General features: G+C 49.0%; 1 protein-coding gene across 1 annotated transcript in view; it reads right to left on the reverse strand.

Moving 5' to 3' along the window:
* Positions 1-11,532, reverse strand: part of LOC137611152 (neuronal PAS domain-containing protein 3) — a 147,151-nt gene that overhangs the window by 82,283 nt on the left and 53,336 nt on the right. The window contains 1 exon segment of the mRNA XM_068339202.1: positions 4,375-4,619. Within this exon segment, the coding sequence (XP_068195303.1) occupies positions 4,375-4,619 (245 nt within the window).

Here is an 11,532-nt window from a genome sequence, read left to right on the forward strand (position 1 = left end):
GGGCCGACGGTATCGCGGCGGGGTCCTGCGACGAGACATAAAGACGGCGTTTGACAAGTTTATTAATACATGAACAGGCGGCGGCGGCGGCTAATCAGTTACAGTATTTTCTGCACCTTCGACGAATGTCTTGTTTTAAAACCGTTTTCGTATATAAGGCGCACTGTCAGAAAATGAACGGCTTTCAGGTGTAGTTTAAAACGGAGTTATTCCAAAACCTAGTTAGGTTTTGTAAAACAATGAGCGCCCCTCGATATCCAAAAGGTAAGAAAACCATTCCAGGAAAAAAGGTGCGTTTCATTTGTTGGTCGGTGCCTCCAACTTTCCCGGGGAGATCTTTAGTCCGACCCACTCTCCTGTGATTTACGACCGTACGTACATCCAAAGAGAAAAGTTGAGGCGATTACCCCCCCCCCAAAAAAACGCTCCCGCTTCGCTTTAGATTTGTTGCGGGGGGGAGGGGGGTGCTCAGCAACAACCACAACAACTCCCATCATCCCGCGGTGCTGCGTTACGTTATTAAACGTGACGTTTTCTTGCATTCTTCGGATTTCTTAGAGGTGTAAATAAACTCAGGCGTCATCGGCGTATAAAGAAAACCCTCCAGACGCCGCTGGGGTTTGGAGCTCCTGATTGGTCGCTTCAGCTCGTCTCAATCAGCCGTTAGCGGCGGCGCTGAATCACCGCGGGGTTCGGGGGGGTTTGATGTGAGCTTAGTGTTTATCTGGGTGTCGGGGGTCACTGTGTTCCCTCAGTATAATGGAGGAAGCCATTAGCCCCGCCAGCAGGCCGCATCATAAAAACGTCAGCCGGCACAAAGAGACGAGATGGATCATAACCAGAGCAGATTCCCACCGCTCCCCCCCGTCTCCCTAATTGTCTGTCTCATTTCTCCTCCCCCCCCCCCCTCGCCGCCTCGCCGCACTAACATCGCTCCACGCAGGAGGTTGATTCTGTGTAAAGCAGCGGGCTAGCTGTGTGTAATGCTAAACGGAAGGGAACACACACTTGTTAGCGCCGGGGGAGGGGGGGCGGCTACAACACGAGCGGATACACACTACGTCCGTTAGCCCGTCGCTACGATGGATGTGATGGACGATAGCATCGAGATAGCAACATGCTAACACAGTGTCTGATCAAAGATAGATAGATAGATAGATAGATAGATAGATAGATAGATAGATAGATAGATAGATAGATAGATAGATAGATAGATAGATAGAAAGATAGATAGATAGATAGATAGATAGATAGATTATAGATAGATAGATAGATAGATAGATAGATAGATAGATAGATAGATAGATAGATAGATAGATAGATAGATAGATAGATAGATAGATAGATAGATAGATAGAAAGAAATGAGCTGCCCAGTAGCTCCGCCCCCCCATCCCCCGCCCCATTTCCTGTCTTATGAGCTCCTATACGACCATAAATAGCTTTTGGTGCATCTTATAAAAAGATGCCATAATTTATATTTTAATAACAGAGAAGAAATTTATACAGAATGTAAAGCAGTGTGTGTGTGTGTGTGTGTGTGTGTGTGTGTGTGTGTGTGTGTGTGTGTGTGTGTGTGTGTGTGTGTGTGTGTGTGTGTGTGTGTTTACGTTTACAAAGTGTGTGTGTTCAGTTTGCATTTATGCAGGTAGCTTTGCGTGAGTGTGTGTGTGTGTGTGTGTGTGTGTGTGTGTGTGTGTGTGTGTGTGTGTTGATTGTAGACTGTCTCATGAAGTGTGACATTTTGGTGTCTGCTGCTCCCTGCATGCATAATGAATGGCCAGGTGTCTGAGGGGGTCTCACACACACACACACGCACGCACGCACGCACACACACACACACAAACACACACACACACACACACACACAGAACAGACGCAACAGACTGTCAGACAGACACACACAGGCTGTAACGCTGTTACACACACACACACACACACACAACAACCGGCCGTAAACACACCGAACAACTTCCAATCTCACTCTGAAATGGGCAGTCCCACACACACACACACACACACACACACACACACACACACACACACACACACAGGGTGTCAGGTTGCTCCAAAGGTCACGGGTGTTTGCGTGGCGTCTGCAGCAGATGTGGAGACTCTCTGACAGGAAGTCAAAACCTGCAACACTAAACTGTAGAAGAGCAACTGATGGGTCAATTACTGCAAAGGTCACCGGGGGAGGGGGGGATGGGGGGGAGGAGGAGGGAGACAAAGAGAGGAGAAAGAATAAATGGAGAGAATGGGAAAGACCTGAGGAAGAGGAAGAGGAAGAGGAAGGAACAGAGGGAAAAGATGGAGACGGAAACAGGAAGTAGAATATCAGGAGGAGAAGGGCGACAGGAGGACGAGGAGGTCAAAGGTCAGGGCTGGAGGAGGAAGGGTGAGACGAGAAGAGGAGGATGTGAGGAAGGAAAAGAGGAAGAGGGAAAGGAAGGAGGAAATAGGAGGTGGAGGGGGTGAAGGGAGGAAAGAGGAAATGAAGATGAGGAGGGAAAGAAGAGGATGAACAGGTACAGGTGAGTGTGAGGAAAAGACGAAGGTGAAGGAGGAGGGAGGAGGGGGGAGGGGGGAGGAGGAGCGCTTCATTTGTTCACCTGCACCTCCTGCTTCTGATCAGGACATCACTTTAAAATTTATTCTGTTCCGGAAAGTTTACTATTTTACTTTAAAGCACTTTTTGTATTTATTCACCAGGCGTGATGTCATCAGGTCATGATGTCATCAGGTCATGTGACCACGATGATAAGAATTCCAGAAAGAATGAATTTGTTTGATTTTTTTCTTCTGTTTTCTGTCAGAATTTGAAATCAAAATTAAGATTTTAGCAAAAACAAAGAAGAAGAAACAGAAAAGAGGGAAACATGTTGTTTTCCTGTTGTTTGTTTGTTTGTTTACAGGACAAACATCTCGTCAGACCACGCTGCTGTGGGCGGGGCCAGCCCAGCGTCATGTGACCTCGTTCCGTGTGGCGTATAAAAGCAGCAACAATCGATTTATTGGCCCCCGGGGGCCCCGGCAACACGCCGTAAACGTGTTATCGCCTTATAAAGCTGTCACGGTAACGAGGCCCCGCCCCCTCCCAGCTCAGGCTGGGGTCTCCATCTGATGCTAACCGCTACGCTAGGTCCACCCGCTACTGCCTGGACACACACACACACACACACACACACACACACACACACACTCATTAAAATGCATGCGACTCTTCAAAGCGCCGCCGACAATGATGCCATCTGCTGTCGCGTGGGCTAGCGGCGCCGACACACACCCGTGCATCGACACGCCGGCGTGCACACACACACACACACACACACACATACACACACACACACACACACGTGGCGGTAAACTTGCCGCTCCTGCAGACGCGGCGACACTTCATCACCGCGCCGCCACAAATTCCCGCCAATTTGCTTTCATCTTGGGGTCATTCCTGCCAGCAGACGCCCGTGTTAAAAGCGAGCGCTCCTCTTGTGCGCTAAGTGCGTCGCACAAAGGGCCGATTTCAAAGGCAAATTCCACTTAGAATCACAAGTGTGTGTACACTCACTACTCCAGGCAGGAATTCATCAAAGCTTAATGTTCCCTTCACAGAAAATCACTTAGCACAGAAGCTAGTCGTGTGTGTGTGTGTGTGTGTGTGTGTGTGTGTGTGTGTGTGTGTGTGTGTGTGTCTGCAGTGTTTACATGTTGTTTGATAGCCGTTTAAAGGAGCAGACAGTCGCCGCAGCGCCGTTCAGCCAATCAGGCGTCTGGATTCGTTAGGAGAACAAAAAAGGGAGCCATGGGGGGGGGGGGGGGGGGGCTACAGGTGTCTGGGCCACGCCCAGGTGAATGGGGCGGGGTTTAAGAAGAAGGAGAAGACGAGGTTTTAAAGAAGAAGGAGAAGCGGAAGAAGAGGAAGAAGAAAAGGAGGAAGCAGAGGAGGAAGCAGAGGAGGAAGAAGAGGAGGAAGCAGAGGAGGAAGAAGAGGAGGAAGAAGAGGAGGAAGCAGAGGAGGAAGCAGAGGAGGAAGCAGAGGAGGAAGTCATGATTTGAAGAAGTTGCTGAAGTTTGTTCAAACTGGAACTGAAGTGAGAATGAAGACACGATGCCTTCACTGACAGTCGGACAAAACCATTGTTAATTTTGTTTTGTTAAATTTTTGTGAAATTTGTTGTTTTTGTGCCACAAACAAACAAACAAAAAATAAATAAATAAATAAATGAATAAATAAATAAATAAGACGAGACACGACAGGAAGAGGAAGTGGCGTTCAACAGGATGGAGATGAAACGCTAGACGACCTTCAGGGTTTGAAGCTGAGGACGCTTCCTGTCTGACCCCTGACCTCCGGCCCAGCCCGTGGCCCCCCTACCTTTGACGGAGGTGTTGGGCGGCGGCCCCTCCATCCGTAGGTTCCAGGGGGGGTCCCCCTGGTTGGCGAAGTCCCTCATCTTCAGGTAGCTGATGGTGAGCCTGATGATGGAGGCCTTGTCCAGCTGGGAGGTGATGGCGCCGGGCAGCGGCAGCATCTTGGCCAGCTCGTAGAACTCGAAGTTCTCCTTCCCCCGCCGCGAGCGCGCCGCGTCCCGCGACTTCTCCTTCCTCAGCGCCTGCAGCCTGAACACAGGGCAAAGAGAACACAGCGTCAGACCGATCCTTCCTCAGCGCCTGCAGCCTGAACACAGGGCAAAGACGGACCGGGTCAGGAATTGATCCGGGTCCCAATCAGCGTTTCATTTCATTAGAAGGGACCGCCGGGGGGCCCCTGGTGGAGGGACACACCCACCGGGGTCGTCCGACCTCTTATGACCCCCCCTCTTTTATATATAAAAAGTAAAACAGGAAGTGTTGAACCAGTTTTTACAGTTTCATAAATTAAAAAAACAAAAATAAAAGTAAAATATATGATCGTAGAGATTGTGGAGAACGAATAATTGTTTTTTTTCCCTTATTTTTTAATGTTTTTTCCGTTTGATAAATGTTATCAGACATTTTTTTGTTCAGGAAACAGAACTATTGAAAATTATTCTTATTATTATTCCACTATTATTGAAAATCCTCTTGACGTGAATCTCTTTTGGATTTTGTGTCAACGTGATTTTGTAATTTGACTTTTATGAATAAACTTGATGTTAAAAATCAGAATCTTTTTTTATTCTCTTTATCCTCTTTATTCTCTCTCTTTATTCTCTCTCTTTATTCTCTCTCTTTATTCTCTCTCTTTCACCCTTCAACAACATTGACGACCAGACTTTCCCGCGGCCGCTCATCATCATCGGACGCCGTTATGAATTAACTCGGCAATAAATCAGCTGCTAAAAACCTCTGAGGGCTTCCTGCCGGTCACACACACACACACACACACACACACACACACACACACACACACACACACACACACACACACACACACACACACACACATTAAGACAGGTGATTAATTTTGCACGAGTAAAAAAAAAATAACAAGAGAGAAAAAGTGTTTGAGGGATGAAGAGGAGAGAGAGAGAGAGGTGAAGAGAAGGAGTGAGATGAGATGGAAAGATAGAGGAGGAGGAGGAGGAGGAGGAGGAGGAGGAGGAGGAGTTGTTGTTTAGGGCTAGAGATGAATAATGGGTGTCATCTGGTGAAGAATATCATTTTCATGCAGTTTGTCATTTATTTAACCGGGAGAGAAAACAGTCAGTGGAGGAGAGGAAGAGGAGAGGAAGAGGAGAGGAAGAGGAAGAGGAGAGGAAGAGGAGAGGAAGAGATGGAGGAAGAGGAGACCTCCTCTATTCATCCCTTCTTTTGCCATGAGGACACATCTGATCCCTTCCTTCCTCCCTCCCTTCTATCCTTCCTCCCTTCCTTCCTCTTTGGTTCCTCCTCTCCATCTCCAGCTGAAGACGTTCCTCAGGGTTCACCCCGGAGGCGGCGCCGGAGCGTTCTGGCTGAACAGAACCTCCTCTCTGCTCCGCTGCTCCTCTTCATCCTCCTCCACCCAGAACCTCACCTCCTCCTCGGAGTGAATCCGAGCAGGACGACGGGGGGGGGGGTATTTTAAAACCGTTTCCTGGTCAGGTGTTTCCTGTTCCTGCCGGCGCCGACTGGACGCTGGATTTGGTTATTTTATGGAATTAAACGGGACCGTTGGGCCTTGAAGGAGCTCCACGCTCCGCTGGGCCACTCAGCTCCCACACCTGACAATTATAAACCCCACCTGGCGGCCCCCACAGTATTACCACCGACTTTTACCTGCACGCCGTCTGACAGGCGGAAGGAGGAGAGGAAGAGACAGAAGAGGAAGAGGAAGTAGCATCACCTCATGACTTGTAGAAGTTGTTGAAGTTTCTTCTTCAACAACTTCTACAAGTCATGAGGTGGACAACAAGCCCCGCCCAGCCTTGCCTAGCCCCGCCTACGCCCGCCCTCACTAGAGCTTTAATAGAATCACTACGCTCTGTTGAATTCACAGCGAAGGAGTCGTCGACTGGTAACCAGGGCGACGAGCTCTGACGGGTTTGGCCTATCCATACACACGCACACGCGTCTCACCTGACTTTACTGAGGGCAGCGACCCGACAACCCCAAACAGGTGATGAAGGGTGAGCCGCTGGCCGCCAGCGCTGGTCGACGAAACATTCATGGAGAACACTTTAAATTATTTCAACGTTCTGTGGGAAACAGGAAGTAGATCGTCTCAAAGGACGACGTTTCCTCTCGCTTGAGTCCAACGCCGACGAGACGAGGAGACGGATTTATTTGTTCTGCAAAGTTGGAAAACATCACAACAAATATGTCTGTGTGTGTGTGTGTGTGTGTGTGTGTGTGTGTGTGTGTGTGTGTGTGTGTGTGTGTGTGTGTGTGTGTGTGTGTGTGTAAGGAGGTGTGTTTGACCTTGACTTGAACAGACATATTTATCATGTCCCGCCTGAGTAGGTAAATGCAACACTTGTGATGTGTGTTAGTGTGTGTGTGTGTGTGTGTGTGTGTGTGTGTGTGTGTCTTATAAACATGAAATGTAACCATGTTGTAAAGTTCAGCTGGGTGACTTGATGGTGTTTTAAAGAGCTTGTCGCAGCAGGTAAGGCGTGTGTGTGTGTGTGTGTGTGTGTGTGTGTGTGTGTGTGTGTGTGTGTGTGTGTGTGTGTGTGTGTGTGTGTGTGTGATGTCGTAAAGTGCAGTGGGGTGGGTCGATGGCTTTTTAAAGTGCCTGTCAGCTGAACGGAGGAGATTTGCGTGTTTCGCTATGCGAGGCCGTGTGGGCGGAGCCTATTTTAGGAAAGGTCGAGGTTTAACTTCCTGGTCAAGCTGAGGTCAGACTGATCATCAATCATGTGATTGATGATCACATGACTGATGGAATCCACCGTCAGAGTTCAGGTTGAAGAGGAAACAGCTGATTTTTTTTTTTGCCTTATTGTGCTGGTATAAAAAAGGGGCGGGGCTAAAGAAAGAGGACTTATGATTGGACCTTCATTTCGTTTAATTTGATGCAAATTGTTGTTTATTGAAAACAATTTTTCCTTAATTTAGGGGGAAACCGTCACAACACTACATCCTGTTAGCTTCAGTTAGCATCCGTTAGCCTAAACTGCGCTACTCTGGAATAACAGCGGTGCTTAATTTCTTCACTTCCTGTCCGGATCGCCGCTATCTGTCCACGCCATCAGCTGGTCACAATGGCGGCCGAGGCGACACAAGGAATGTTTAAAACAAAGCCACGCTGGACCGGCGGCGGTGAGATAACGGGACGCGGCGGTGAGGAAGACGAGGAGCAAGATGAAGGCCCAGATTAAACTCCACGCTGGGGAGGTGGGAGGTCCCGACCGCCGATAGCCATCGCCACGGAAACGCTGCCATCGGTGGAGTTTGACGTGGGAAGGGGTGACAACAGATGCACATATGCGGTTTGAAATGCAGCAATGCATCATGGGAAAATGTAAAGAGGATGGAAAAGAGACGTAAAGATGGATTCTCCTCCTTCACCAGTGTCTTCTTTACACTCCTTCCTTCCTTCTTTCCTACCTTCTTCCTCCCTCCATCCTTCCTCCCTCCCTCCCTCCCTCCCTCCCTTCCTTCCTTCCTTCCTTCCTTCCTTCCTTCCTTCCTCCCTCCCTTCCATCTTTCCTTCCTTCCTTCCTTCCTTCCTTCCTTCCTCCCTCCCTTCCATCTTTCCTTCCTTCCTTCCTTCCTTCCTTCCTTCCTTGCTTCCTTCCTTCCTTCCTTCCTTCCTTCCTCCCTCCCTTCCATCTTTCCTTGCTTCCTTCCTTCCTTCCTCCCTCCCTCCCTCCCTTCCTTCCTTCCTTCCTTCCTTCCTTCCTTCCATCTTTCCTTCCTTCCTTCCTTCCTTCCTTCCTTCCTTCCTTCCTTCCTTCCTTCCTTCCTTGCTTCCTTCCTTCCTTCCTTCCTTCCTTCCTTCCTTCCTTCCTTCCTTCCTTCCTTCCTTCCTCCCTCCCTCCCTCCCTTCCATCTTTCCTTCCTTGCTTCCTTCCTTCCTTCCTTCCTCCCTCCATCCTTTCTCCCTCCCTCCCTTCCATCCTCCCTTCCTCCCTCCCTCCCTCCCTCCCTCCCTCCCTCCCTTCCTCCCTTCCTTCCTTAGATATAACATAAAGGAGTTGTTCTAAATGCTGCGTAAAAACAGAACAGAGACAAAAAGGAGAGAAAGGAGAAGGAGTGATGAAGGAGGAGAAGAATGAAGACTAAAGAACCGCCTCGTTTCTCTTCCTCCATCACATGTTCTACCTGCTCTTCACTCCACCCCCATCTCTCTATTCAGCCAATCAGGTGACCCGTAGCCGAGGTCCCACCCTGTCGACTCGTGTGAGCACACACACACACACACACACACACACACACACACACACACACACACACACACACACACACACACACACACACACACACACACACACACACACAAAGGCCCTTCAGGAGGAGGGTAATTGCTTCCATGGCGATGCGAAAGGAAGGCAGAGAACAAGTGTCACTTTGGATTAAGCCCCGCCCGCTGACATCGCTATGTCGATGACACCGCCGTTTCTCTGTGTGTGTGTGTGTGTGTGTGTGTGTGTGTGTGTTCACTGACCAGAGGAAGGAGTGCCAAAAGCAATCTACCCACAGAGAGGGAGGAGGGATAAAAGAAAGGGATGAAACAGAAGTGGGGGAGGAGGATGGAGAGATCAGCCGGAGCTGAGAGAAGACATGAGGAGAAAGGAGGAGGAGATGGAGAGAACAGTGGGAACAGAGGAGGAGCGGGGGTCAAGTCATCGGGGCAGAGAGGAAATAGAGAGAGAGGAGAAAAAACGAGTGTTAATGATTTAATCTCCAGTCTGGAATCGATCGGGAGGGAAGGAATAAAACGGTGGAATAAACCCCAGATTATGAGACACGGGGGGTCAAAGGTGAACATTTAGGAACCGGTCCAGTCTTTCAGGATCAGCGTTCACAAAATAATTAGTTTTCTGATTGAAACACAAGCTGGATCTTTACGTTTCCTGACTTTAAATATTTGTTGTGTTGATTTGATGTGTTTTCAGCTCCAGAAACCTGAAATGATTCACAAACGTGAGACTTTAATGATCCGTCATCAGCATTAATGGTTAAAGACGAATTACTGCATCGGGACGCGGGTAATAAATCACTGGGCGCCATGGCGACGGAGTTCACGCTGTTGATCATTAGTAAACACAAACAAACACATTTAAGTGTAAACAAGCTCACATCCATCAGATAGAAGAGAGAGAAACACGGTGATGTCACCGCTGTGATGTCACCGCTGTGATGTCAGCGCTGTGATGTCACCGCTGTGATGTCAGCGCTGTGAGGTCACCGCTGTGATGTCACCGCTGTGATGTCACCGCTGTGATGTCAGCGCTGTGATGTCACCGCTGTGATGTCAGCGCTGTGATGTCAACGCTGTGATGTCAGCGCTGTGATGTCAGCGCTGTGATGTCACCGCTGTGATGTCACCTCTGTGATGTCACCGCTGCGATGTCACCGCTGTGATGTCACCGCTGTGATGTCACCGCTGTGATGTCATGGCTGTGATGTCACCGCTGTGATGTCACATCGTTTGTTTGTTTGTTTGTTTGTTTGTTTTTTGGGGGTGGGCTTAAAGTCTAACTAATAAAGGCAGATGATGATGGAGGGATGAAGCAGACCTGATGCTGAAGGGCAGCTGGGGGAAAGGAGGGATGATGAAAGAGGGATGCAAGAGGAGGAGGAGGAGGAGGAGGAGGAGACGAATGCGCTGCAGAGTTTAATCATCTCTTCTTTCAGTGTTTTCTCCTCTTTTCTCTCTTCTTCTCCATCACCTCCTCTCCTCTCTTCCACCTGTTCTCCCCTGCCATCCTTTCATTTCTTCATCTTCTCCCGTCTTTTCTCCTCACTTCCTGTTTGTCTCACTTCCTGTTTGTCTCACTTCCTGTTGTTCTTCCTCCTCTTCTTCACTCACTCCCATCTTCCTCTTCGTTATTTACCCCGTCTTCACCTCCTCCCTCCCTCCTTTCTGTCTCACTCTCTCCATCTCCTCCTTTGGCCGTCCCCCTCCTCCTCCTCCTCCTCCTCCTCCTCTTCCTCCTCTTCCTCGCGTTCAGTGGAGCGGAACGGTTCAGTATTAGCTCTGAAATTAGCAGCAGTCCCTCGTTAAGGAGTTGGCAGGAACACACACACACACACACACACACACACACACACACACACACACACACACACACACACACACACACACACACACACACACACCCACACACACACACAGATAATGGTTTAAAAGCTGCCGCCGCGTCGGAGACACAAAATGACTTGAGACCCTCTTTTCTTCCTCCTCATGTCTTCATCTTTTTTTATTTCTCTCATTACCGTCCTTCCTCCTCCTCCTCCTCCTCCTCCTCCTCTTCCTCTCCTCCCTTCTCTCTCTCTTTTGTTCCACCTCCTCCTCCCTTGCTCTGTTATTCCCTCCTTGTCCTCCGGTAACCTTCAAACAAAGACACCAGTCTTCCTCTCCTCCTCCTCTTCCTCTCTGGCTGGCGGCCAGCAGACGGTGAATGACTCTTCCTCCCCTGACAACCTGCCTCATCCTCCCATCCCTCCTCTCCTCCCTTTCTTTTCTCACTCCATCCATCTCTCTTCTCTTCCTTCATCCTCCGTTCTTCTCAGAATGATCTCCTGAAGACTCCCATCTTTTTCCAATAAAAACTTCCCAGCTCAAACGGTCGTCATGGAAACGCCAGTCCCAACAGTCAACATCCTCCGACTCCCCTGAATTCAACATTTTACCCCGAACTACACACGTTTGTGCCTCTGGCTTCCAGAGAATGTTGCTTTTTGTGTTGTGATTATATCTCGTCAGGTGTCAGAGATGTGGACCTAAAAAGGTATAAAAGTGAAAATTTGACCTTGACCTAGTTTTTCAAGGTCAAAGTTGTGATCTAATTTTCACCGCCTTGCCTCCCTGAATATAACGCCTTTTGTTTCGTCTTTCTATCTGATCCAGTTCCTGAGATATGTGCAAAAAGTGTACAGAAGTTGAAATTTGACCTTGACC

Source organism: Antennarius striatus, chromosome 17 (assembly GCF_040054535.1).
Source record: "Antennarius striatus isolate MH-2024 chromosome 17, ASM4005453v1, whole genome shotgun sequence".
Classification (NCBI taxonomy): Eukaryota; Metazoa; Chordata; class Actinopteri; order Lophiiformes; family Antennariidae; genus Antennarius; species Antennarius striatus.